Source organism: Thyridium curvatum (genome assembly GCF_004353045.1).
Source record: "Thyridium curvatum strain D216 chromosome Unknown NODE_26_length_443329_cov_82.569921, whole genome shotgun sequence".
Classification (NCBI taxonomy): domain Eukaryota; kingdom Fungi; phylum Ascomycota; class Sordariomycetes; order Thyridiales; family Thyridiaceae; genus Thyridium; species Thyridium curvatum.
In genome coordinates, this window is record NW_022156781.1 from 109,282 (window position 1) to 135,983 (window position 26,702).

The window sequence follows — 26,702 nt, forward strand, 5'->3', positions numbered from 1 at the left end:
GCTTGGTCATTGTTTTGACAGCCGTTTCCTGCCGCCAAGTACCGGTCTGAAGCGCCATTCCGGAATCACCTCATATCCGGGATTCTTGTCTTTGAGACATTACATTTGCCCCCACTCCCAGCAGCCCCCAACGACGGGAATGTCAGGAAATTCAGCCAGAGTTCTTGGGCAGATGGCACGGCATGCAGTAGCGCCGCCTTCAACGAGCTCTAGGCTCTCGACTAGACGGCCCAAGACCCCCACAGACTGCCGCAAGAAGTGAAAGCGATAAAGCTACTGGAAGCTTTCGGTCCCTGGGAGCAGCTGTTCTGCCTCCCATGGGTGGAGACCTCCAAGAAAGAGGCGGGTTAGGTCTGGTAAAAATTTCGGAATGACGAGCTAAGAGATCCGGAAAAAAAAAGGTCGAGCGTTTAAAAGCCGGATGCCACCCGGGTATGTCAACATGCCTCGTGCTGCTGTCTCAGGGTTGCGAGGAAGGGATGGCAGAGATCTAACTGCTTTTTGACATACGGGCCGGGAGATTCGATATCAGCAGTAATGTCACAACCGGGGGAGAAGAGCACGGCCGCCGAGCCGCTGGCCGCCGGCACACCACCCGAGGATCCCGTTGTCGCGGGGCACGATGCCCACAACGCTGCTCCGGCCACGGCCACGGCCACGGCCGACCAGGATGTCGCGATCCAGATGGTTGGCGAGGAGCGCCACGCGATCGACCCCGTCGTGGCCGCCCGCGCCCGGCGCAAGATCGATCTGTTCCTGATGCCCATGATGGTTGTTGGATGTAAGTTACCTAGGACACCGCATCGGCCCCATGCGTGTGAGGAGGAGGAGGAGTAGTAGTAGTAGCGGGGGTACGGAGCTGACATCGACCTCCCCCTCCTTCAGACGGACTCGTCTACTACGACAAGGCCATCCTCGGCTCGGCCGTCCTCTTCGGCATGACGGGCGACCTCGGCCTCGCCGTCGTCGACCGGTCGACCACCCCGCCGACGACCGACACCTCGCGCCTCAGCTGGGCCACCTCGCTCTTCTACTTTGGCATGCTCGCGGGGCTCTACCCGCTGACCTACCTGCTGCAGCGCTTCCCCGTCGGGCGCACCCTCTGCGCCCTCATCGCCGCCTGGGCCGCGACGTGCATGTGCACGGCCGCCGTCACGAGCCACGCGGGGCTCTACGCGCAGCGCTTCTGCCTCGGCTTCGTCGAGAGCGTCATCCCGACGGCCTTTATGTGCATCGTGTCGGGCTACTACACGCAGGCGGAGCAGTCCCTGCGCCAGTCCTGGTGGTTCTCGAGCACGGGGCTCTGGACGGTCATCGGCGGCGGGCTCAACTACGGCTTCGCGCAGATCGGCGGCGGCGCGCGCCTGCGGCCCTGGCAGTGCATCTACCTGTTCGCGGGCGCGCTGACGCTGCTCTTCGGCCTCTGCTGCGCCTGGATGCCCGACAGCCCCGTCGACGCGTGGTTCCTGACGCGCGAGGAGCGCTTCGCGGCCACGGAGCGGCTGCGCGCGGGCCAGACGGGCGTGCGCTGCACGCGCATCAAGCGCGCGCAGCTCGTCGAGGCGGCGACCGACGCCAAGGTCTGGCTCGTCGCGCTCATGATGGCGTCGGCCTACACCGTCAACGGCGCCGTCAGCGGCTTCGGCCCGCTCATCGTCTCGACGTTCGGCTGGAGCACGCTCGACGCCATCCTGCTGCAGTTCCCGCTCGGCGGCATCTGCCTGTTCGCCATCCTGGCGACGGGGTACCTCGGCTCGCGCTTCCGCGACGTCCGGCTCTTCATGCTCGTCGCGTGCTGCCTGCCCGTCATCGCCGGGTGCGCCATCATCTGGCGCAGCGAGTGGACGTACCGCGCCGCGGCGCCCGTCGTCGGCTACTCGATCACGGGCTTCTTCGGGGCCGTGGTCAGCCTCATCATCACGGTCGGCATGTCCAACGTCGCGGGCCACACCAAGAAGAGCTTCATGGCGGCGACCATCTTTGTCGCGTACTGCGTGGGCAACATTGTCGGCCCGCAGCTCATCAAGTCGCAGACCAAGGCGCGGCACTACCCGGAGCTGTGGCTGGGCCTGATCATCTGGTGAGTTTTTCTCTTGTTGTTTGTTCGCACTGTGGTCTTTTTCTTTTTCTTTTTCTTTTTTTTTACAGTTGGGCGGTGATGGCTAACCATGAGGATTACTTCACAGCTACTGCATCACTATCCTCGCCTCGATCGCGCTGTACTTTGTCCTGCGCCGCGAGAACGCCAAGAAGGAGGCCCTGGAGGTGGACGAGGCGGAGAAGGACAAGCTCGCCTTCCAGGACCTCACGGACAAGGAGAACCCTTACTTCAGATACGTCATGTAGAGGAGCGGGGTCGAACAAAGTTGAGAACATCTCATCTGAGGGTTCTTTTCTTCCTTTCTCTTCTTTTTTATTGGATTACTAGTTTTTGAGACTCGGGCTGGCACCCGACGTTGGGGCGAAAAGGAGATGAAGTAGATAGAATCGCGACTTGCAACCCGGGCTTGTTTGTAGAAAAGCCTCCATTCTTCCGACCTGCTGCCACCTCAAATTCAACATGAAGGGTATCAGGAAAATATAAGAAAATAATTGTTGCATAGTAAGAAAGAAGGCGAAAAAAAAAAGTGACCAACGTCTTTGGGAGAGAGTGGGCTCAAACCCAGCCACCTCCCACCACAGCTCTCAGGGAAGGACACAAAAGTTGTCAAGAGCTTTCCCGGGATCGAAACTCGGCCGCAAAAGAGCATTAGATCCAATCTGTGCGTCACAGGCATTGCCACCTGTCTTGCCATACCCCCCCACACATGGAAAACTTCCACTTTACTGGGGATAAGGAGTCGTCTGCTGCTGCTGGTGCGTCGCAACCGGAGCCTGGGGCTGCTGCTGCTGCTGCTGGTAGCCGCCGTTCTCGGCGTACGGGCCCTGCTGGTAGGTCTGCTGCTGCTGGGGCTCCTGGGGGTACGCGGCGGGCTGCTGCTGCTGGTAGGTCTGCTGGGGGTAGGCCTCCTGCTGGGCGTAGCCGGCGGGCTGGGTCTGCTGCACGGGCGCCATCTCGTAGGGCGCGCCGGCACCGGCGGTGGCTCCGACGGCGGGAGCGGGGCCGCCGACGGGCTTGGTCTCGGTGTGGACGCCGGCGCCGTTGGTGGCGCCGACGGTGTTTCGGCGGTGGGCGAGCAGGTTCACGACTTGAGCAATTGCGGTGTTTAGTACAAAAGAAATACGTGTCTATCGCAAAAGGTCGATTGAGATTGAAAAAGGACTTACTGAAGAAGCCGAGGGTGATGCAGAAGAGGACCCAGAGGAGGGCGCCGAGGGCGGCGGCGGCCTTGATGCAGTCGATGGCCGACTTCCAGCCGCTGCCGGCCGAGTAGTAGTAGCCGTAGTAGTAGCCGTCGTAGATGGTCCAGGCGGCGGCGTACGAGGCGAGGACGGCCCAGCTGCAGAGCCAGAAGATGACGCAGAGGGACTCGAGGGCGCTGTTGTTGTGTTGTTGTCAAACAAGGTCAGTAGTCTGTCAAAGGTTGTGTTGCATATTGTCAAAGTGCAGTGTGGTAGGTAGCATGCAACACTTACAGATGGGCCCAGGCGTTGTAGACGTGCGGGGCGATGATGATGCTGACGCCGAGGTAGACGATGAGGCCGACGGTCAGGATGAAGGTGAACCAGGTCAGACCTATCCCCGTGTTTTCTCGTTAGTCCGAATTCCGGTCCGCGCAGCAGCCAGATCAGATGTATACGAGTTTGCGATCAAATTTCACGCAGAACAAGGGCAGGCATCAGAAAGTCGTTTTCGACGAAACTTACCGAAACCGGCAGCCTATGTGTCAGAGAAGATGAAATTAGCATGAGGTTGTTTTCCCCGGTTCGGTTCAGCTGGGCGGATCCCTGCCGGAACGGGGGGGTGGTGGACTTACATCAGAGCCGAATTTGGACGCGGAATATGCGGTCAAGATGAGCATGAGTAGCGCGAGGACCTTTTGTGTCGCGGAATCCAGGTTAGTAAAAAAACTACCTCGACATAAGATCGGGAGAAATCGTTTCCATCGGAGGACGCGCCGGTCTCGCACAGCTGCGCGGTCTCTCGCACACTCCCCTCCCTTCCTCCCTTCCTCCCTTCCTCTTTCTCTGCTTCCCCGGGATGGAATATCACAAAGAGACACACGTACAAGTTGGGCGATGCGGATAAAGGCAATCCACATGGGCTGGCCGGGGACATGCGAACGGTCGCGGCCATCGCCGGCGCGCGAGTCCCAAAAGTTGCCCTGGGTGTTGAAAGCCATAGCTAACAAGGTAGGTGGCTAACTATTGATGAGTTGCTGGTAGCCTTTGTCTGTCGAGGCGTCTGATATGCGGTCACTACACGGAGCTCCTGTTCGTTCGAAGGAAGAGGGACCGATCTGGTGTAAGTCGCGTTCGCGGGGGTTGGGTATCAAATATTAAGCTTCTACGGTAAACATGTGGAAGGGAGGGGGGGGAGGATCTCCAGTTCTTTTAAATACAAAGGGAGGGCAAGCATCTCTTGACCTGAGAGAGGGGATCGCCCTCCTGTCATGAAACTTGGCGACCCAGAAAAAGAAAACCGTGAGTCGGTCAGTCGGTAGGTACGCACGCTACGGTGGAGGGGACGACGGGCTCGACTCGACTGACTGGGAGGCCCCGGGAGGCCGTCCCCGGCGCAGCAGCACCAGCACCAGCACCAGCACCAGCACCAGCAAGCCAGCAAACCAGCACCACACCTCCCAAGTGGTGAAGCTTTGGGCGTTGGCAAGTGGGAATGCCATCATCGGAATGGGGGCCGCTAAGGCTGCGATGGGGTGGGCTCGGGTCCCAGACTAGCAAACGCCTCGTTAATGGCCCGTCTTCATTGGGTGGCTTTGCTTGCTCCCAACGGGTCATCTTCCTCGCAAGACGCCAAGTCGAACGGCGGCCGGACGTCGCAAATTGTGTCTGCTCCGTACCTGCTGGGCTATTACCTGAAACTTTTTCTTCTCCTCTTCTTCTTCTGGTCATGTCAAGAGATAGGTATCACTAGTTCTTACTTTGGGGACTTCTGTGCCGCCCTGGCTTTTTGGCTCCAGGGGGGCGGAGGCTGGCTTGCTGGGCTTGAACCTTGGAAGCTTGTGCCCCTTGCAAGAGAAGAGAGCACATGCTGGATCGATTAAACTGAGACAGGCTACTAACCAGCCACATGTGTTCGATGGGTGGTGTGTGCTGGTTTGATGGCCGGGGGGTCTTGTCACTGCCCAAGGTTTGCATTCCAGCATCGCAGCCAGCAGCATTGTGGGAGCTTGGCCCAATGACGTCTGGGGGGTCCTGACAGGGGACAAGGTTGACTCGAACATCTGCCCTTTGTGTTTCGCGGTGCGCATCGACTCATGCAACCATTGGCCGACCGCCACAGCCATGCGCATGATGAAAGCAAGCATTGTCACCCTCTGCAGTATCAAGGTACTTGTACTGAGTCACCGAGTTGGATGACGGGATGCGGGTAGGGTGAATCACAACCACCTTCGTGCATACCGAGTACGTATGCAGACTGGGATGTCGCGTCTTGTCATTGTCCAGCTCCAGAGGTCCTTATTTGCCCAGACATCGCCGAGCCCTGCTAGCCTCTTGACCGTGGCCGCACCAAGTGCCGTAAGTTGCCGGGCGCCAGACATCATCTGACCCGATCGCAGAACGCTGCTAAACTCTCGATAGCTGCAGATCGTGCCTCGTTGTTCGAATGAGCAAGGGAGGGCGGCTCCAAGGGTTTTGGTTAGCAGCTCCCTTCAGCAGGCGTGCTCGATGGACTGGTTGGCCCGTCTCCCGCCATACTCCCTCCATCTAGAACACCACCCAAACATGCCGTGGCTTGAGCATAGCTTCGTTCCGTGTTCAGAGCTGAATGCCGTTTTGCCTTTCCATTAGCGTTTAGCTCGCGCGCTACGGCGGGCCAGCAACGGGTCACTGGACCCCTCTACTGGATCTCCAACCAAGAGCTCCATGGTAAGGAGCTGTACAAAAAGAGCAACTCTCCTGCACCGCCGTTCAGCTCATGGGCTTAGCGCCTAGCGCCAACCCTATTCGAGAAGAAGCGTGCCTCGGAAGAAAAAGAGGATGGGCTGTGTACTTGTAAACTGCCATACCTAGTCTGTCACGACTCGATCCACTTCCAAACAGTGTAATTTCACTCAAAAAGCCCCAACGGGCGGAAACCCGTGCGGAAACGGCAGCCCAGCTCTGGCGTTTGGGTGGCCTGCTTGCCCTAAAACCACAGACGTGCAAACGGCGTAGGGCTGGCTTGACTCTTTCTGGCAAGGACATGATCTCCTCAAACAGGTCAGGCTGCCTCCCAAGCCACCATCTCCAGCCATGCCAAGCCGCGTAGCTCGAACGGCATCTCCGTCAACTACGTGTTCGGCAGCTTTCAAATCGGAAGTCGGAAGGGCTCGTGCCTGGGCAATCAAGATCGTGCGATTTGTGACATGCATGTGTGTCTGGCTCCTGGACCTGTAGTTACCTACCCCAGACCAAGAATGACGAAAGCACATGCAGTGAAACACATGGCGCTTCCCCAATGTCTAAGCCTCGCTTTCACACCAAGATGGCGTTTATCGTTTATGATAACGACGGGCATATGCGGCATGCAGGCGCGTTTATTCAGTTCACCGAGGTCGTAGGCGTCTTCGAGTTTGGAAATGTTTAGCGAGACCTGAGTTTCTGGCATTCCCTCCCTGCATGGACTCGACAACACACCACACCACTTGACATTGTCGTCTTATCCAGAAACACACTCATTAATGAGGCCTCCGCACCTCAACCACATGCTCGATTGACACGAACAACAACTATCGTGAAACTGGCGCCTTGCCGGACCGTCGAGCTGAGACTATCCCTCGGTAGACAGCACTCTAGTGTGATCAATATTTCCTCCTTTGGGATTGCTATCAGCCGCGCGATGACCACCGTGTCGCGCAATAACCCTCGTCTCTAATTTCCTCGTCCCTCCCCAGCAGTTATCTGAGACTCACGGGCGGCCTCTGCCAAAGGTCTCGAACTCGTCCTCGACGCCTCTCGACGTGACCGCACAAGCGAACCAGGTAGCCATGATTGTCGGGACCCTGGCATTCCTGAGAACGCCTAGGTGGCTTGCCAGGGGGCGGCACGCAATACACGCAAGCAGTCTCAAACTGCTCACCGACCGGCCTCATGCAAGCTTCTCCTCCTCCTCGAAGAACGCGTCGCACTCGCCGATCCCAAAGACGTGGCACTTGCATGCCTCATAGCTCGGGCAGCTGGAAAATTTCAAACCAGGGTCAGCTTTCTTGCATCCTCTCTCTCTCACACACACATACAGGCCTCCCTTCTTTTTCCCCCGCCCAGCGCAATCCGGACTACAAGGGGGGGGGGGGGGTGGGAGGGAGGATAGGAAGGGGACTCACTACTGCGCTTCCTGCCCGAGCCAGACGTGCCAGGTGTGCTCCATCAGCCGCCCGCTCGTCATGCTGTCGAGCGGCGTCTCGGCGAGCCACCGCCGCAGCCGCGCCCACCACTCGACGCCCCGCCGCCGGATGGCCGCCCGGCTGGCCGCGAACTGCGCGCAGCACGGCGCCGCCAGCCGCCGCGGCACGCGCTCCCCCGCCGCGGCGTCGAGGAACTCGTCGAGCAGCGTCGCCAGCTGCACGTTGCGCCCGTGCTGCGGCAGCGCCGCCGGGTCGACCGAGTAGCCGGCCAGCGGGATCACGTTCTCGCACCCGGGCAGGCACCTGGCGCTCGCGAAGCCCGCGCGCGCGACGTAGCCGGCGCGCAGCCGGCGCACCTCGTCCGGCGAGTCGAGCTCCTGGTGCCAGCCGCGGCGGTGCGCGTGGTGGAAGAAGACGACGTCCGGCAGCGCGTCGTAGTGGTCGACGATGTAGGTCAGGTAGGCCATGGCCTCGTTGCCCTTGTTGGCCGGCACGGCGAGGCCCGGCGACGCGGGCCTGTCGGTGACGTAGTTGTAGACCTGCCAGTCCTCCGGGACCTCCTCGTCGATCCAGGACGTCTCGCTGCGGGGCTGGTCGCTCGTCGACGCGATCACGAGGGCCTTTGTGAGGGGCGGCGGCGGCGGCTGTCGTTTGGAGGAGGAGGAGGAGGAGGACGGGGAGAGGAAGAGGCGGACGAATATGGTTAGGGCCAGGGCGAGGAGGAAGGGTCGGAGGAGGATGGAGAGGGCGGCGCGGAGCTGCCGTCTGCCGTGGACGCCCATTCTCTTGATCTGGATACGAAATGAGGTAAGGCTTTGCTGCTCGAGCGAATGTTTGTATGATGTGATGATTTCTGAACTGACCGCACGCGGTTGTGCAAACAACTTGATAATACACTTTTAACACTCAAACAAGAGAATAAGAAAAATATTTTACAAAGCACCTATCCTTCCTCTTCTTAACCCCAACTTTGGTGTTCGTCATGATCCGACCTCCCAGGCGACGAGGTTGAGACAAGCCGTGTATCAAGAGCTCGGATCGTTTTGCGCGGCAGATCATAGCGTTCGAGCTGGTTGTTATGAAGACTAAACTGCGTGCATGTCCATCTGCTAGGCATCACTTTCAACTGGATAGGGTCAAATGGAAGCTATCCAAGTGCTTCATTCGAAGCGTCAACATTGTCAACATCGTCAACATGAGGGAATCAAATCCCTTCAGGTCTGGCGCAAGCAGCTCGATACATCGATAGGCCGATGTCCCGATCGGGGATTAGATTTGACTGAAAGTGGTGCTGGCGGCAATGGACGCCGCTAGATCTACAGCCGAGTTAGCGCCTTTCGTCCATGGATGTCGCACCCTGCTTCCCCCAGGACAGCCTGGAGATACCCGAATGAGACCCCGCTAAAAAGGAAGGAAACAGAGGGTACGGGGAGCTGGTGCCGCCACCATCACGCGACAAGACCCGAACACTTGCCGTGGTAACCCTACCTAGGGCTCTGGAGCTCTCTCCTTCGCGGTACGAAGCTTCCGAAGAAAAGATCTCTCGACTTTCCATTCGCAAAACCTGCACGCACCACCAACCGACTTGGATTGCGAGAGAAGAGGCTCAATTGCGCTGTTCGGAAGGCCGCATTCCCCGAGTTCCAATTTCGATACATCACCTTAGGTAGTTACCACCAGACCGAGCTAGCCATGGGCATCATCCGGAAAACCTTCCTGACCGGCCTCACTGGCGTTGCCGGCGCGGGCGCCTTCGTCACCTACCTGCACTCCCAGACGAGCCTCATCTGCCCGCTGCCGTACAGCGACCCCATCTGGTCGTCCGCGCCGTACCAGCGGTACAACATCCACCGGAACCCGTCCACGCAGGACGTCGTGCTCAAGCGCATCCCGATCGACAAGATCAGGCCCGAGCTGCTCAAGGAGGACGGCGCGCTGGTGACCGAGTTCTGCCGCGGCGTCTGGGCCGGCTGGGGTGCGTTTTTTTTCCCCCCTTGTCTCTCTATCTCTCCATCCTGTTGAACGTGAAGACAACTCATGACCGTCTGATCATCATACACAATTCGACAAAAAGGATGTCCTGACTGACGTGGAGAGAACGAAAAAAAAAACAGGCCACGAGATCCAGCGCCGCTACCTCGCGCGCAAGTACAAGGGCCCGCGCACGGCCTCGCAGCTCTGGAGCAAGAAGGAGCTGCGCGAGTCGGACTACGCCCCCGGCACGCAGCTCGTGGACCACTTCGAGGTGGTCGAGAAGACGCCGACGTCGATCACGGTGCGGTGCGGCGACAGCCCCCTGAAGGCGGGGCCGCGGCCCTCGGACGGCATCTTCGTCATCAGCGCCGAGGTGGACCGGGAGCGCGGCGAGGTCGAGCTCGGGCTCAAGAGCTGCTTCTTCCAGAGCCACCAGCGCATCGAGGGCATCGCGGGGCCCATGCCCCTGTGGATGGAGTACCTGCACACCGAGTACGCGCGGTCGTGGATGGTGGCGGCGAGCAGCTGGCTGACCCGGTGAGGAAAACGGGTGCGGGATGTGCGCGGGTGAAGAGGGAGAGGGAGGGTCAATCGCTTGGAGGCATTTGCCCGCCTGGGCTTTCCAAATGAGGAGCTGCGGTGATCTTCTTCTGCAAGGATCGATAGAAGGTGTGCGTGCGTGCGCTAGAACTTGTACATATTGCCAGGATGGGGAGTCAATATCATCATCTACTTGGGGTTGCTGAGCTGTAGTGCGCGTTGAGATGGCTTTCGAGAGAGCTACGGTGCCTGGAGGGTCGCAATCAGCCACTCACCCGCCTGCTGTCCATCTGCGTTGTATTGACCAAGCAGACCCGGTGGTGAGCGTTTCTCCTGCAACTACAAGCCCCGATATGCAGTGAGACTCGGTCAGGCTTGAGAGCATAGCACAATGCCGCGGGCAGTGGCGTCATTCCCGCGATCGACGGACCGCAGTGGTCGCGCCAGTCTCTGATCTTGGCGCAAACAATTGATGCCATTAGCTACATACCCAGGCTTGATGCTCGGTCGTCGGGGGTACGGACAGCCTTTTGTGTAATCCGCCGCCTGTGTACGCCCATACTGCGTGCGACTCTTGTCCGACGAACGCTGCTATCTCCGTCTCTCGACACAAGCGATGCGGGCTAGGAAAAGGCCGCTACTCGCATACCTGCCTAGGTAGTAAGGTAGGTACCTAGGTAGGTAGCTCACTGCTATCGGCGCCAAGATTTGGTCACCAGACTACTTGTACGCAATCTGTGAATCTGGCAGCTACACGAACTACAAGTACCTCCTGCTGGAAAAGGGATCAGCGTACCGGTTTGCTTCTTGCAGTGATCGTGGGCCCAAACAGGCAGGACAACCCGAACTCGAAATGTGTGGAGAGGCCAAGCAGTGGCCCCCGTCCCCATTTCTTCACGGTCAGGACAAGTAAATACGTAACTACCTAACTGTACAATACCCATACCTACATGTACTTGTAGGTCTGGTTTGAGGGCAAACTTAGTGTAGACCTCTTCTCGACCTATCCTCTTACAACGTTGTTTCCCTCAGAAAAGTCCCATTTCACGGCCCTTCCCGGCCTCTGAATCAGACTCCAATTTGCATTTCCAGCTCTCGATATTCCCCCGCAGCACCCCCTCCGGTATTCGTCGGCAGATCACCACCTGGGAGCATGGACACAACCCCACCACCGGCCCTGTCGTTACGGCCATCGGCCGCGGGCAAGGTCAACGGCCGCGCGGGCACGCCAGGGCCGCCCGCCTACCAGGCTCACCCGCTCGGGCCGCTCTCTCGGGACGAGATATCTCATGCATCAGACCTCATCCGCCAGTCGTGGCCAGAGGGGACCAAGTTCCAGTTCAAGGTCATCACGCTGCTGGAGCCGGCCAAGTCGGAGCTCGCCCCGTATCTCCAGGCCGAGAGGAAAGGACAGACCCCGACCGACATTGACCGGCGGGCCTTTGTCGTCTACTACCTGAAGAACACTGTATGCACACATGCTTTTACTTGGCTTACAAAATGTGGGACGAGACTGCCCGCACGCACTGACACCTCTCGTCAAGGATAAATTGCACGAAGCCGTGGTGAACCTGAGCCATAGCAAGGTCGAGAGCAATGTCCGGCTAGGACCTAACATCCACGCCAACGGCGACGGCGAGGAGATCGTCGCTATCGAGAAAGCGCTGCTGCAAGACCCGGCTGTTCAGGCCGAGCTTGCCAAGCTGAAGCTTCCCGAAGGCAGTGTCGTGGTCTACGACCCTTGGATCTACGGTAAGTAATCGACGGGTCCTCGTGTATCATCCTTATCCAAATTCTAAATGTCACTTTAGGATCCGATGGCGTCAACGAGGGCGACTTCAACGATGACAAGCGTCTCATGCAGTGTTTCCTGTATATGAGGGATCCCAAGAACCCCTCCGAAGAAGACAGCTGCCATTATGCTTTTCCGCTGCCCATCTCTCCGGTCGTGGACCCGACGAACATGAAGGTCACCCGCATTGACATCCTCCCAACCGGCCTTGATGAGAAGATCAAGCCGCTGGAGCCTTGGAAGCCAGTGCCCGCCAACGAATACATACCCGAGGCACACCACCTCCGCAACGACCTCAAGCCTCTCCGAGTCGTCCAGCCCGAGGGCGCCTCGTTCACCGTAGACAAGTTCTCGGAGATGGGCCACGAGATCCGGTGGCAGAAGTGGGACATGAAGGTCGGCTTCAACCAGCGCGAGGGCATGGTACTCTACGACGTGCACTATGACAACAAGCCGCTGTTCTACCGTCTCAGTCTGTCCGACATGTCTATCCCATACGCTGACCCGCGGCATCCCTTCCACAAGAAGGCGGCCTTTGATCTGGGCGATGTCGGCGCCGGCATCATGGCAAACAATCTCAAGCTCGGCTGCGACTGCCTCGGCTCCATCTACTACATCTCGGGCGTCCTGTCCGACTCGGAAGGAAACCCGGTCGACTACCCCAACGTCATCTGCGTCCACGAGCAGGACGCCGGCATCTCGTGGAAGCACACCAACTACAGGACGAACCGGGCATGCGTGGTCCGCAACCGCGAGCTGGTCCTGCAGACGATACTCACCGTGTCCAACTACGAGTACATCCTGGCCTTCATCTTCAACGTCTCGGGCGACATCACGTACGAGGCGCGCGCGACGGGCATCCTGTCGACGCAGCCCGTCGACCTCGACCTCGCCGAGACGCCGCACCCCTACGGCACGGTCGTGCACCCGGGCTGCCTGGCCGGCTTCCACCAGCACTTCTTCTCGCTGCGCATCGACCCCATGGTCGCGGGCCACGGCAACGCCGTCGTCTACCAGGACGCCGTGGCCCTGCCGCGCGACCCCGCCGCCAACCGCCACGGCGTCGGCTACACGGTCGAGACGCACCCGGTGCAGACCTCGGGCGGCTACGACCTCGACGTCGCCCGCGCGCGCACCTACAAGATCACCAACCCGGCCGTCCGCAACGCCGTCAACGGCCAGCCCGTGGCCTACAAGCTGCACGTGCCGCCCATGCAGCCCATCCTCGCCGACGCCGAGAGCTACCACCGCCGCCGCGCCGAGTTCGCCGACCGCAGCGTCTACGTCACGCGCTACGCCGAGGGCGAGCTGTACGCCGGCGGGCTCTACACGAACCAGAGCCGCGGCGGGGCGGGAGTGCGCACGTGGGCGGCCCGCGGCGACTCGCTGGCCGCGGGCGACCCCGTCGTGTGGGTGCAGTTCGGCATCAACCACGTCCCCCGCGTCGAGGACTTCCCCGTCATGCCGTGCGAGACGATGCGCGTGGCGCTGCGGCCGGCCAACTTCTTCGACCGGAACCCGGCCATCGACGTGCCGCCCAGCACGCAGGAGGCCAACTGCAGCGTCAGGCTCGACGGCGGGGACGTGCGAGGTGGGGGAGGTGGTGGCGGTGCGGCGGTGCTTGGAGGGCAGAGCGGTGCGCTGAGCGGGTGTTGCGGCTCTCACGGCGTGGCGTGAGCTTGCTTTGCAGTTATGAGGTTATGTTTTTTTTTTTCAATCGTGGAGAGGAGGAAAGGGAGGAAGCATGAGGCTGTGTTGATGAGCAGCATGGGTTCTTTTTCAACCCACAGAGCATACAGAGCATGGTTTATCTTTTTGGAGACAGGCTTCCGGAGGTGAGATTTTAGAAGTCCTTTAATGAGTTTGTAAGTGGAGATTGTTGGGCTGAGCGACCATGCATGAACAAGATGGCACAGCATATTCCTATCCCAACATCCGAACTACTTTACCAGGAAACATCTAGCCGAGTGGAGAGGAATGGATTGTTTCGTGATTCGAGTGCAGAGCCCTCTCTGCGCCTGGAAGGCACCTCTTCCTTCACGTCGTTCATCGTTGAACTTGAGGTGATGTCCCAAGCAAAAAGGGCGCCGGCAATCTGGCCGAGTTTCCACTGCCTGTCACTCAAGTCCTCAAGATGGGCCAGAAACTACTTGTACAAGTATTGACCGTTGCTCTCATTAAGCGTCCAAGATGGATCTCCTCGCCTAGCGATGGAGTTGTCAGCAAGACAACCCATGCCAACACGCGATCATCTTTGCTCGTTATCTGTCGTCCTTTTTGCTCCGCCAGTGGGCCGCCAAGACCGCCGACTTGGCACAAGTCTCCGTTGGGGGCCAACGGGTCTTGCCCCCAATTGGCAAAAGAGACGCAGCTGGACCACCAAGACCAGCATATTATCGATGGGTGGGACAGCCCTGTAAGCCCTGTAGGGTTCTTATTGTCGTCCGCTTGACAAGCTCAGCGGCCGCTCCTGTGGAGTAACACAGAGCTGATCGAAATGCTCACAGCTGCTGTGGCTAGACTTCAGGGGAGAGGCCGGTGGTTAGCCGCCCTGGGTGCTAGACGCGTTCCGGATCCCGATATCTTAAGATGGCAGCCTCGCCATTCCTCTTGATCACTCTCTCCTGCTCTCTTCACAAAGAAAGCGGCGAACGGGTTTTGGGGTGGCGTGCCTAGCTAGACTCTCGAACGGCGAGAACAAGAGAGACAGCGTCCTCTCTCTCTCTCTCTCTCTCTCTGCTTTTGCGGCATCACATACTCACCGAATATTCAGCTGTTCGTCATGAACGACGTCTCCTACTACAACGTCTCGCGGGAGGTCTTCCCGCCGGTCAGGGAGCTCGACTTCTCCAAGGACTGCGAGGTCTTTGGCGAGTGGGTGGCCACCGTCGTGGCGCCGGACCCGTGGGACGCCCGGTTTCAGCAGGGCGGCGCCGTCTCGGTCGTGTGGCGGTTCATGATGTCCGCGCTCGACGACGAGTGGCGGCACCCGCACGGGCCGGACCTCGCGCCGCTGCAGTTCTACAACCAGCTCAGCCAGTGGTACTTTGAGCAGTGGTACTGGCGCATCGTGCGGCGCATCGACAACGACACGCTCGAGTACGAGACCAACCCGGACTTTGTCCTCGCGGCGTGGGACGTCCCGCAGTCCAGATGCCCGGAGCAGTACTGCAAGGCCATCGCGCAGACGGGCAACACGGACATCTCGGGCATCGGGGTGAGTTTTGCTTTACTCCGACAGCTTCCTCTTTCAATCTATGCAGAGGTGACATCTTTGAGGAGGCAGTAATGGCTGATACCCCCCGCCAGATTCATACGGCATACTACGTCGAAGCCGTCCTGGCGACGATGTACCTCGTCGCCTTCACCGTCTGGCGGCTGCGCGAACACCTCCGCAAGCGCGCCTCCCGACGCGGCGGCGGCGGCGGCGGCGACGGCCATCAGAAGCACCGCCGGCCCCTGACGGGCCCCAACTCGGGCTGGGCGGGCCGCATCCTCGACGCCTTCCGCGCGACCGTGTCCTCCTTCCTCTCCATGGCCATGCTCCTCTCGCTCGTCATGCTCATCGCGGCCATCAAGACGGCCGCGCAAAAGTCGCAGATCCGGCGCATCCCGGAGCTCTCGCGCGACGTGCCCAACGGCAGCGCCCTGTACGACATCTCGCTGTCGCTGCTGGCGAGCACCTTCTCCGTGTTCCCCGTCATGTTGATTTATGCGCTCATGCGGCACACGGGCGGCGGGAAGGAGGAGGGCCACAGGCAGTGGATGAGCCGGGCCGTGCTGGCGCTGCTGTGGGCGCTCGGCGTGGCGGAGATGTACCTCGCGCCGCGCGGGGAGCTCGACTACGACTACCGCCACAGCGGCGTCGGGCAGTTCGACTGCGACGTGCGCGGCGGGCAGCGGCACTGGCGCGGCATCAAGGCCGGGCAGTGGATGGTCGTCGGCGCGCCGCTGCTGTGGGTCGCGCTGGCCGCCTTCGTGGTCACGGGGTTCGGCATCCCGGGCGTCGCCGACTACGCTTGGGTGCGGCGGTGGCGCGCCGCGTGGCGGCTCGCCGTGGCCTGGCTCAACCTGCTGCTCATGTGGGGGGTCCTGGCCTACTTCACGTACCTGCGGCACAGCATCACCGCGACGGCCGGCGGGGACCGGGGCGCGGACCAGAGCGGCAGGTGGCTGTTTGGGCAGATCCTCGCGCTGTCGACGTGGGCGCCCACGGTGGCCGAGTGGTTCTACGTGCTGTTTTGTGAGTTTTGTTTGTGCTGAATGGGGGCATTGTCTCGGTCCGATGATAAAGTGTGTGACTAACACGGGATTTATCTTCCGACAGTCGGCATGAAGGAAGCCTGGTCGACCAAGATGCCCGAGGGCTACGAAGCCGTCCGCAGGAGAGACAACAACGACGGACCTGGTAGCAGTGGCGGTGGAACTCCTGGCGCTGCTGACATGGAGTCCGAATCAAAGTACGACGCGGCCATGGGCGCGTACTACTACGGAAGCAGCAGCAGCAGCAACAGCAGGCGCGAGTCGGACCAGCAGCAGCTGCTGCACGGAGCTGCGGGCCCGGCGGTCATCGCCGTGGGGTCGTCGTCCCCGATGGTCCCGGAGCCGCAGGCGGCCGTCGGCTCCGTGCCGCCGCCGTACCAGACGCCGATGGTGACCTGGGACGCCGCGACCAACAGCTGGAAGGCGGTGAGCGACGACAGCAGGGCGGCGTCGGCTACGTGGCAGCACCCGGACGGCGTGCCGAGCAACTGGCAGCACCAGTCCCCGCAGCAGCAGCAGCAGCAGCAGCAGGGGCAGAATAGACGGGAGGGCACGCCTTGGGATCAGTGGGAGAGCACGGGTTGGTGAGACGGAGTCGAGGTTGGCCGAGGGTTCGCCCGGTCAAGTGGGAATTTGCGCGCCTGTGTTTACAAGAGATATAGAGAGCTCTGTGGTTCGCCTCGAGAGCATGACCTGATAGATCGGATACCCTGTCGTGAAAGTCAAGAGACAACATTTTGCATGCAAAGGACCAAGTGAAGAGTTGACACCTCTAATCCTTCCTTGCTGGGGACTTGTTTAGCGGAATTGTCCATCAATTTGTAGGCACAGCAGCTCATCAAATCACACAAGTCTTGAGATTTTCGAAAGATGAACAAAAGCTACAAGTAGGTAGGTATATCTGTGATCCTGGTTACGCCGTACTCCTGCTCTCACCCTCGCCCGTAACTGCTCATAATCTTTTCCATAATACACTGATAAAATCCATCGATATCAACCGAGCCCCATCCATCCAGCATCCCATATGGTATATCATTCCTAATTTCCAGACCACCTCGACGGTGAAAGTTATCGTTAAAAGAACCCAAAGGAAGCTTTTCAGTCCTTCTTTCCCCACCCCTTTCCGCCAATCAATGTCCATACTGCTGCTGCTGCTGCTGGTGGTGGCCATGGCCATGGCCATACCCATACCCCATCTGCTGCGGGTGTGAGCCCCGGGGCTGGTTCTGCCCGTACGGCACCTTGGCGTAGTCCGCCGGGTTATAGCTGTAGTTTTGCTGTTGGTGCTGCTGCTGCTGCTGCTGGCGCCCGTCGAGCTTGCGCAGCGTGTCGCCGCGGTGCTCCTCGGAGGTCTCGTTGTGCGTCGCCAGCTCCGACGCGAAGCCCTTGTCGAGGCCGGGCGACTTGAACCCCCCGCCGGCGCCGGCGCCGCTGTGGTCCGAGGACACGGACGTCGGCCGCGACCCGCCCTGGCTCTGGTAGTCCGTCGCCGACCAGCGCCCTGACGAGCCCAGCGTGGCCGAGTCCCGGTCCGACGAGGGCAGGCCCGGCGAGTGCTGAGAAGGTGGCGGCGGCTGGAGGCCCGGCGAGCCCTGCTGGGGGTGGTAGTAGTCGCCCGGCAGCTCCATGATGACCTGCTGCTGGCCGCCGCCGCCGCCGCCGGCACCTTGATGCGCCACCGACGACGACGACGTGGCGGACAGTTCCTGGGCGGCCGAGGCTTGTGTCTGCTGCTGCTGGTGGTGATACTGTTGTTGTCCCGGGCTCGGGAACCCGCCGTAGCTGCTCTGGCTGACGCCGATGTACCCGCCGTGCTGGGACATGTGCGACTGGGGCCGCTGGAAGCCGCCCGGGCGGGGGATCTGGTAGGGCACCTGCGGCGACAGCGGAGGGTTGGGGCCGCCGCCGCCGCCGCCGCCGCCGCCGCCCTGCTGGAAGTGGGCCGGGATGGTGGTGGGCGAGGGCTGCGGGGAGCGGACGGCGCTGGCGCCGGCGCTGGTGTTGGAGCGGTCGGCCGGGTTGATGGTCTTGAGCTTGCCGTCCTCGATCATGGCCTGCAGGACGCCGGCGTCGAGCAGCTCGGCCTTCTTGATGATGCGCTGGACCATCTCCTGGCCGGCGGCCTTGAGCTGGGCCTTGACGAAGGACAGCACGGCGACGTTGCACTTGATCTCGATGTCCTCGCGCAGGTAGAGCCCGTCGGCGGGGACGCCGAGCTTGCCGAGGCCGATCTCGGGGGTCTCGGGGGGCTCGACGCCGGGCTGGTTGCCGGCGATGCGGTAGGTGTTGCGCAGGTCGACGTTCATGGGCGCGTAGATGTGCGTCTGCAGGCCCCAGGGCATGTCGTGGAAGCAGCCGTTGAAGCTGATCTTGCCGGAGCCCATCCTGCCGAGGCCGGGGACGTACTGGATGCGCTCGACGATCTCGTACCAGGTCGAGTAGAACTCGTCGGCCTGGGCGTCGCGCGGGGCCTTGACGGGCTTGTGCTCGAGGACCAGGGGGTTCAGGGTGATGACCTCGGAGTGGGAGTGGAGGATGTCGATGGCGAGCTGGCGCGGGATGAAGCCCGGGATGGGCGTGACGATGGTGAAGGTCTCCTTCTTGCGGAGCATCCTGACGGTCGGGTCTACCTTGGCCAAGTTGCCGAGGGCGCTCTTCATGATCCGGGGCCCGGGCCCGGAGGACGGGAGGGGAGGAGAGGAGGAGGAGGAGGGCGGGAAGACCAGTCGGTAGGTATGTGATCTTGCGCCTCCTGCTATGCTTGCTTGCTTTTGTCGCAGTGGTTTTATGTGGATTCGAGCTCTTATCGGTGACGAATGCCTGTCTGTCTCTCCGGATCGTAGGGCTGTTGCCGCAGAATCTAGAAGTCTTGTCCTTGCCCAATGTCTGAATATGAAACAGGGATTGCGATCTCGTCTTGCGCATACGGAAGAAACAAAAGAGAAGGATCTCACTGCGACACGCATACAGAAAAAGGAAAACCGCAGACGTGGAGGGGGGGGAGCAGAGCGAAAGTCAAAAGGCCGGTTCGGTCAGCAGTCAGCAGCACCACAGGAGCCACGAGCGGCAGCAAGAGAGCAGAGCAGCAGAGCAGCAGAGCAGAAGCATGGAAGCCCGCACTTGGCGGGGTCCAACGTCGTCGTCGCAGGGGTAGTCAACTAACTGGTCACCTAACTAGCCGTTGTGCCAAACCATCGGGAGGTCCGCCTGCTTCTCTAACACGCGTATTGCGTCGGGTACAAGCCAAGCCACGGGCCCGGAAGAGGTGAAAGAGGTCGACAGCTCGCGGACCAAAGTACCAGACTGTTAGTGTCCCAGGCGCCGACAAGCTTAATTTGGGGCTGGGGGGGCCAGTTCGGGATCCGGGATCCCATCCAAGTGACGGAACCAGCTCGAGCCGGCTCCTTTGGGCCATCTTGGCTCCAGCAGAAACGCGGCTTAGGCTATCTAGCGTGTGCTATTACCTCGCTCTTTGTCCTGCCCTTGGAGAGAAAGGATCTTCGAGGTTCTCGTGCGTGGTCCTCTCTCCCCAAATTGCCTAATTGATGACGTGAGAAAGCAGGCCAGGACAGCCCTCCTCGGCAGACAAAGGCCGGATTGCTGTCGACTTGAGCCTCGACTTTTTTCCTTTGTGTCCGTCCCATGGGCAGCGGAAGAGAAAGGAGATCCAAATGCCAACAGTCCAAGAATGACCGCCGTTGTTGGCCTGGCGGCGTGTGCTGAAAATAACTTGCCTCCTGGGATAGTGCAAACCCAAAAAAGAAGTGCAGGCAGGGTTTAATTTTGGACGGACGAGGCCATCCAGCACTTGGCGTCGAGGGATGGAGGGATGGAGGCTGCTGGTGGGGAGGATGCCGTACGTTAGTGCATGGTGTAGGGCTATGAGGGCTATGAATGGGCGCCAAAGGGGGCTGTACGGCTGTTTCTAGCCCTGGAGGCAACCTGCGAGACAGTGCCATGACGGCGACAATCTTGGCAGGGGCCCGTTTCCGTTTCCCGTCCGGACTGAGGGTTTTCCGTTTTAGGAGTCTCCGATCAAAGACCAACACTCTAGGTACCACGACGATATTATGCGCAGCTCTGATCATTCATCACACGTGCCGGTGCCGGTGATGACTTCAAAGAGGCTGACACGATCTCATTCGTCAGAGTAGACATCGGTTGTCTCCCCGAAGGTGACATAGCCAGTACCGGCCTTTCGCCCAGGTTCATGAATCAAGTCCTTTTCCATGAATTGTAGCTATCAAATGACGATGACTACAATACCGATGCGAATAATCATACACAAACACAAGCGTCCCCATCCCTAACCAAGCCTGCCGCACACACAAAAAACACCATCCAACGCCATGCCATGCAAATGGACGTCGTCACCAGCCAGCCTCGGCGACTCCCCATCCCTCCGTCCCCAATACAAAGATGCACCATGCCAAATGCTCCCGCCCCTCTCTCCAATAGCGCCAAAAGCAAGCGACCGAGGACAAAAGAAACGGCCATGCATAGCCCATCAACTTACTCCTTTTCAGTTCACATACATGTGAACCTCCTCCCCAAACTACGCCACGGCCGCCGCCGCCGCCGTTGCCGTGAGCCCCTCGTACGCCCTCTCGACAGTCCGCCCACCCATGCCCGGCACGCTCCGCAGCTGCGTCACCGACTCGATCCGGCCCCCCGCCGCCCCCGCCCCCGCCGCCGCCTCGTCGCCGCCGCCCAGGAGCTCCAGGTAGTCGACCAGGTCGCGCGCCTTCTTGGCCCCGAACCCCGCGAGGCCCCTGATCCGCGACACGTCGCGCGAGTTGACGATGGCGAGCAGCTGCCGCTTCCGCGGCGTCATCGTCTCGATCCCGTCGCCGTCGCCGTCGCCGTCCTCGAACACGGGCATCTTGCTGGCCTTGACCCGCGGCTTGCGGCCCGCCTTGCTGGGACGCGCCGGCCTCTCCACGAAGCTCTCGTCGTCCACGTCGGCCTCCCCGTCGTTGTCGTACTCGTAGTCGTCGTCATCATCGGCGGCGTGGGCCCTCCTCCCGCGAGCGTTGGCGCGCCTCTTCTTCTTCTCCCCGAGCAGTTCGCCGGACAAGTTGCTGCTGCTGTTGTTGCTGTTGCTCATGCTCATCCCGCTGCCCTGTCTGCCCGCGAGCTTGGCCCTGAGCTTCTCGATCTTGCCCAGCAGCTTCACCTGGCCCGGGAAGAACGGGAGCGCCATCTCGTAGTGCCGGAGGGCGGCCTCGTCGTCGCCCCGCTCCTTGTGCTGCCGCGCCGCGAGCAGGAAGCGCAGCCCCTCCGACCGCCCGTCGTCGTGGCGGCCGTCGTCTATCCGACGCTCGAGCGCCTCCAGGCGCCGCTGCACCGCCTCGCTGATCTCGCTCTGGAGGGGCTGGGCGGGAGCCGCGGGAGCCGCCTCTGCCTGGGCCTGGGCCCGCGCAGCCAGGGCCTCCTGGACCTTGCGCTCGATGATCGCCTCGATCTGGTCCGCGGAAATCGAGGACGGCGGCTGCTGCTGTTGTTGAGGAGGCGCGGGCTTGGAAAGCATGGCGTGCGACGGGCGCACCATCTTGGTCGGTCGGAGGTCGGCCGAGTCGGACGGACGCTTAATCGAGGTGGACCGCCTCGGCTGCGACGTGTTCGCCACCGACCCCAGGCGCGGGATGCTGGGCTTGGACCGGTCCGTGTACACCGAGAACGCCTTGGCCGGCTTGTCGGCCGCCGCGGCCTTGCTGGACGCGGCCGCCACGTTGGTCATGTTGTGCGCGTTGGCCAGCGGGCGGAGCGGCTGCCGGGCCATGTTGCCCCCCGACGACGCGCTCGACGCCGTCTTGGGCGGCTGCTGCTTGAAGACGATCTCGTTCTCGATCTCGCGCACCTCGATGCGCTTGGCCCGCGAGCTGACGTTGAGGCTGCTCAGGGTGTCGAGGTGGTAGCTGCGCAGGGGCGCCAGGTTCAGGATCATGACGGTGATGCCGTTGTTCTGCCCCAGCGACAGGATCCGCGTCATCTTGGACTCGCGGTAGGGGACGCGCTTCTCGCCGCGCGAGATGGCGTCCACGCACTGGCTCAGCACGAACAGGCTCTTGTTGATGGCCGCCGACTCGACCAGCCGCTCCCTGCCGTTGTCCGTGCGCCGGTTGTCCTCCGACCCGGCCAGGTCGATGGCCGACGCCGTGCTCTCCAGCACCATGTCGCCCCCCGTGACCTGCGTGACCTTGACGCGGAGGATGGCGTGGCTGCGGCTGCTGTGCGCGTTGAGCTTGGTCGCCGCCGTGACGCGGTTGTTGTTGGCCTCGATGTACAGCCGCTCAAAGTCCTTGAGGTCGCCGCACGACCGCTCCGACAGGCCCACGACGACCGTCTTGCCGTCCTTCTCCCGCAGGGGCAAGCCCGAGGGGGTCCGCTTCTCGGGCGGCTCGAGCAGGTCGAACACCTTGTCGTTGTAGATCTCGTAGTACGACAGGGCGACGTCGACCGCCGTCTCGCCGGCCGAGTCCTTGGCGATCTTCTTGCCTCTCCTGAAGACGTGGCTGAGCAGCCGGGGGATCACCCCGCGCTCTGCCAGCCTGAGACCGCCGCGCATCGTGTGCGTCTTGCCCGTGCCCGTGACGCCATAGGCGAAGATGGTGATGTCGAGTCCCTGGAAGAGCGCCTTCACGTGCGGGGCCACTATTTTGCAACTGCATGTTAGCAAACCGGGGGCCCGAGGCCTTGTGTGTTTTGGTATTCAAGAAGTGTGTGAATTGGGAGGCATGCCTTCAGCATTGAAGAGCTCTTCCTGCGTGGTCGGTTGGTCGTAGACGCTGTTGAAGGCGAACGAGAACTCCTCGGCCTCGTTCTTGGGGTTCGGGATCTTGACAATGCTGGGTTGTCGGCCGTCGTCGTTGCTGTCTGCACGAACAATGACGTCCCGGTCCAGCTCCTTCTCGAGGAGCGGTCGTATCCTGGCCACGACTCGGACTGGCATGATGGGAGAGGATGGGAGGATGTTGGGAGGAGGGTGTCAACTGTGCGTCCTGTGACTCATTCACGAGCAGGGCTGAGAAGGGGATCCGGAGAACAGAAGACCAAAGAAAACACGCTGCAAGCCGGTGTCGAGAGCTATTGCTTCCCTGCAATTGAGTATATCATCCCGCAATTAAGAGCTTGGTCGAGGATTGTATGGCTGTGGTGTGTGCTTTGCTGCAGCGCGCTTGTTTAGCTTGCAATGGCCCTGCGGGTCTCCGGCGTTGCTACGGCAGCAACCCTGATGAACCCTGAGAATTTAACTACAGTGGGTTCAGTTGAGCAGAGCTAATTACTGCTCCAGCTGTTGCTGCTCCACCTACGAGTGCACGTGCCACCCCGAGTCGCAGTGCCCCCAGCCAGGAAATTCTCGGGTACGAAGCTGGCCCGGCTGGTGGTGGTGCTATCGCATCAGCTCAAACTCACTGACGTTCGAGGTCGAGAGCTCGACAGCCATCCGGCCAGTTTCGTGTGTACCTGCACCCTCAACCATGCGCGGTCCTTCGCCGCTCGTAGGGGCGCTCCGCACCGCACGGCGGCCACAGCTCGCGCCGCTGTCCGTTTGCTGGCAGTGCCGGGCCATTCAGATCAGCGCCTCGCCCGCGACCGAGTCGCCCAAGGCGGGCGGGGATGCCTTCGGAGCGCCCATCAACGGAGCCCGGGACTCGGCTGGTACGTCCGCTATGCGGCCAATTCCTCGGAGGGACGGCGTGTGCTTACAGTGAGAATGTGTAGATGCCCGGTTCGAGGTCCTCGGGACGCCGTACTCACTGCTGTCCGTCACGTTGTCGGCTTCCCAGAAGCTGTACACCCGGAGGGGGACGCTGGTCTCTGTGGCCGGCAAGGTCGAAAATGTACTACATGGACCTTGATGGCCAGTCTTCGCGGCTGTCTGATAATAATGCTAATTGACGTATTGCCAGGCGCAATCAATACTGTCCCTGCGAAACCCCATCCGCAACGCCTTCCTGGGCATGCCCTTCCTCTACCAGCGCATCACCTCGACGACGCCCATCACCGCCCTCATCGCCACCAAGTCGCCCTCCACCACCTTCTCCATCCTCCACCTCGACGGCACGACCGACTGGGTCGTCGCCCAGCGCAACGCCCTCCTGGCCTGGACGGGCCACACCCTGTCCATCACACCCCGCGTCCAGCGCGGGCTCTCCGTCGCCCACTGGGGCAACTCACACCTCACCGGCCGCGGCTTGGCCGCGCTCTCGGCGCCGGGCCACGTCTACCAGGTCGCGCTGGCGCAGGACGAGGAGCTGGTCGTGCACCCGAGCCACGTCGTGGCCTACGCGGTCAACAAGAACCCGCCGCTGCCCTTCCGGCTCAAGAGCTCGGCGCTCCGGCTGCAGGTGCCCTCCGTGCCGGCCTACGTCGCCAGGGCCTCGTCCGACATGGTCCCCGAGGGCCTGGCGCGCTTCTGGAGGAACATGCGCGACACGGACACGTACAAGTTCCTGGCGCGGCTGCTGTTCGGCCTCCGCACGGCGGCCCGGCGCTCCCTCTGGGGCGACAGGCTGTTCCTGCAGTTCCGGGGCCCCACCACGCTGCTCGTGTCGAGCCGTGGCGTGCGCGTCGCCGAGGTCCTGACCAGGGACGACGTCAACGAGATCGCGGACGCCGAGGCGGGCGTCGTGCCGGCCGCCGTCGAGCTCGCGCTCAAGCCCAAGGAGGACCCGCAGCAGGCCGGCCGCGCGCCGACGGCGAAGCCCGTCGCGATACACATTGCGAGCGTGGGCGAGGGCGGCAAGGTCCGTTTCGAGGACTCGAAGGACCTGAAGGAGTTTGTGCGGTGATAAAGAGAGTTTGCACACGAAGAAACAAAAGATCGGGCAGACAAGCGCCACTTGTATTTTCTTGTGTTATTAGATATCAAAAAAAGAGAAAAGTGAAATAGACACCCGACTCAGTTTTGTCGACTGCAGATGGCTTTGGCTTTGCAGCTGGGGACGGAGTTGCAGACGAGGCTGGCCCAGGCTCAACTAATGCCAAGCACGAATAAATCTGTTCAGTGGGAGAATGAGCCAAACATAAATTGCGTTGTTCTGTGCAGTCACGATGTTCATTCTATGAGGGTATTCCTACCGACGGACTCCTAGCAGAGATGCAGCTACTCGATCTTGACAATGCACCATTTGGCCTACAAGAGAAGAATTAAGTACTGACTAGGTAGTCTAGAGATAGGGAGAGAGTGTTCCTCGTGAGATAGCACTTCAAGACCACCGCCGGGCTTTGACTCCACCAGACCACTTGGTAAGGCCGGCCTGATATGAGACCACATTGAGTTCTGTTTTCGTCAAGAGGGGGCTGAATGTGGTGTCGTGGGCAGAGACAGCTGGACAAACCAATCAGTCGACATTATCGAGGCAAGATCTGACTGTGGCTTAATCCCCCAGCCTAATCCCTAGCTCTCCAGTTAACACCATGCGTGTCACAATCAGGGCAAACAACCAGAGGAAGGCGCTTGGACACAAGTCAGTAGGGTATTTTGAGGATGAGGATCCTGACAAGACGGACGTCCTTGGAGAGGAATGGAGGCCAGGATGAAGTCAATGTCTGTCAAGCAACAAAATGCTGTAGCTAATCGGGCCCACATGAGCTACCTGCACTTCAAAGTCAACCAAACCTACGGAGTAAGATACTGGAGCTGTTCGGACAAACTCTCCGGATAACAACACCGCGCTCCTTTCGTTGTGACTCAGGAGGCCCACAGGGATCCCTCGCCTTGTCGGCCTGTCGACCCTGCGGCTGAGATCCTCCTTTGAGAACAAAGAATGAAAGCCACTTGAGTATTTCTGGTCGGAGTTAGGATGCGCAGCAGTGGATGATCCTCCTCTCGGCCAGCTACTTGTACTTAGTTACGCGCAGGTTCATGGTTCATTATCAAGCAAAGCGGCTTCTCCACTGCATCTGGGAGGCACGGGGAGGAAAGCTTGTGTGGCAGAGTGCCAATCACAGCGCGCTCTGGAGCTCTCGTCCTCGCCTCGCGTCTTCGCGCTTTGCTAATCCCGAAAGCCCCCAAGAGGACCTTGCTCTGGCCCCCTCCATTTTGCTAGGGCTGATAGCGTGCATTTACGCAGACGACGAGGGGGGTCTCTGACTGACCGTCGAAATATCTGATTCCATTGGCAAGAAGGGGCCAGCACACGGGCAGGGTCATGGTTTCAAAATAGCGAAATGCAGGGAAAAGGACCGTCTAGACGTCCATCATGGCAGGCTACTTGGTGCGCACCAGCAGGCTGGGTCGAGGGAGGTGGACGACGGCGTATTACAAAGCCTCACGGTAGGACGGGATGATATCATGTCCAATCATGCTGAGCTACAGCTGCGAATCTGCAGGAATGCCATTGCGGCAAGACGGGTTTCTCTATGTACCTTGAGCCAGGTCGTGCAACACTCAGAGTGGCATTGCGCTGTGCCATGCTTTCGGTCCCAAGAATTCGAGCTGCTTGCCATGTGGGAAGGGCGTGCCTGGAACCACGTCGTATTGCGTTGACGAACACGACGATCCCAGGGCCGTCAAACCTCAGTCGCCGGTAGGAGTCATCATCTTCACCTCTCTCCCTCCCCCTCGCGGTCTTCCTCGCTGGCATCGCGACCATAGTGAAAGCCTCTTTGGTGGTGGTCTGTACTAGTAAACTCCGTATCCCACAAATGGCCGAATAGAGCGAGATGCCGTCCGGTCG

General features: G+C 60.6%; 9 protein-coding genes across 9 annotated transcripts; 4 read left to right on the top strand and 5 right to left on the bottom strand.

Annotated features, from left to right (window-relative positions):
• Positions 1–537: 537 nt before the first annotated feature.
• E0L32_005100 (uncharacterized protein) lies at positions 538–2,346 on the top strand (the record flags this gene model as incomplete). Its single annotated transcript, XM_031139585.1, has 3 exons — positions 538–781; positions 886–2,080; positions 2,187–2,346. The coding sequence occupies 3 exons, from the start codon at positions 538–540 to the stop codon at positions 2,344–2,346; spliced, it is 1,599 nt and encodes a 532-aa protein (XP_030996416.1).
• Positions 2,347–2,823: 477 nt separating this feature from the next.
• Positions 2,824–4,283, bottom strand: E0L32_005101 (uncharacterized protein; the record flags this gene model as incomplete). Its single annotated transcript, XM_031139586.1, has 6 exons — positions 2,824–3,188; positions 3,268–3,479; positions 3,577–3,676; positions 3,808–3,820; positions 3,918–3,977; positions 4,170–4,283. The coding sequence occupies 6 exons, from the start codon at positions 4,281–4,283 to the stop codon at positions 2,824–2,826; spliced, it is 864 nt and encodes a 287-aa protein (XP_030996417.1).
• Positions 4,284–7,426: 3,143 nt separating this feature from the next.
• Positions 7,427–8,230, bottom strand: E0L32_005102 (uncharacterized protein; the record flags this gene model as incomplete). Its single annotated transcript, XM_031139587.1, has 1 exon — positions 7,427–8,230. One exon carries the CDS (start codon positions 8,228–8,230, stop codon positions 7,427–7,429), a length of 804 nt encoding a protein of 267 aa, XP_030996418.1.
• A 910-nt stretch (positions 8,231–9,140) lies between these two features.
• E0L32_005103 (uncharacterized protein) lies at positions 9,141–13,431 on the top strand (the record flags this gene model as incomplete). The annotated part of the gene is made up of 6 exons (XM_031139588.1): positions 9,141–9,423; positions 9,563–9,914; positions 10,713–10,844; positions 11,055–11,430; positions 11,507–11,714; positions 11,774–13,431. 6 exons carry the CDS (start codon positions 9,141–9,143, stop codon positions 13,429–13,431), a joined length of 3,009 nt encoding a protein of 1,002 aa, XP_030996419.1.
• A 1,105-nt stretch (positions 13,432–14,536) lies between these two features.
• E0L32_005104 (uncharacterized protein) lies at positions 14,537–16,605 on the top strand (the record flags this gene model as incomplete). Its single annotated transcript, XM_031139589.1, has 3 exons — positions 14,537–14,971; positions 15,034–15,997; positions 16,082–16,605. 3 exons carry the CDS (start codon positions 14,537–14,539, stop codon positions 16,603–16,605), a joined length of 1,923 nt encoding a protein of 640 aa, XP_030996420.1.
• Positions 16,606–17,147: 542 nt separating this feature from the next.
• E0L32_005105 (uncharacterized protein) lies at positions 17,148–18,677 on the bottom strand (the record flags this gene model as incomplete). The annotated part of the gene is made up of 1 exon (XM_031139590.1): positions 17,148–18,677. One exon carries the CDS (start codon positions 18,675–18,677, stop codon positions 17,148–17,150), a length of 1,530 nt encoding a protein of 509 aa, XP_030996421.1.
• A 1,895-nt stretch (positions 18,678–20,572) lies between these two features.
• E0L32_005106 (uncharacterized protein) lies at positions 20,573–22,585 on the bottom strand (the record flags this gene model as incomplete). The annotated part of the gene is made up of 1 exon (XM_031139591.1): positions 20,573–22,585. One exon carries the CDS (start codon positions 22,583–22,585, stop codon positions 20,573–20,575), a length of 2,013 nt encoding a protein of 670 aa, XP_030996422.1.
• A 144-nt stretch (positions 22,586–22,729) lies between these two features.
• Positions 22,730–22,969, bottom strand: E0L32_005107 (uncharacterized protein; the record flags this gene model as incomplete). The annotated part of the gene is made up of 1 exon (XM_031139593.1): positions 22,730–22,969. One exon carries the CDS (start codon positions 22,967–22,969, stop codon positions 22,730–22,732), a length of 240 nt encoding a protein of 79 aa, XP_030996423.1.
• Positions 22,970–23,498: 529 nt separating this feature from the next.
• E0L32_005108 (uncharacterized protein) lies at positions 23,499–24,812 on the top strand (the record flags this gene model as incomplete). The annotated part of the gene is made up of 3 exons (XM_031139594.1): positions 23,499–23,679; positions 23,743–23,861; positions 23,931–24,812. 3 exons carry the CDS (start codon positions 23,499–23,501, stop codon positions 24,810–24,812), a joined length of 1,182 nt encoding a protein of 393 aa, XP_030996424.1.
• Between the last annotated feature and the right edge of the window lie 1,890 nt (positions 24,813–26,702).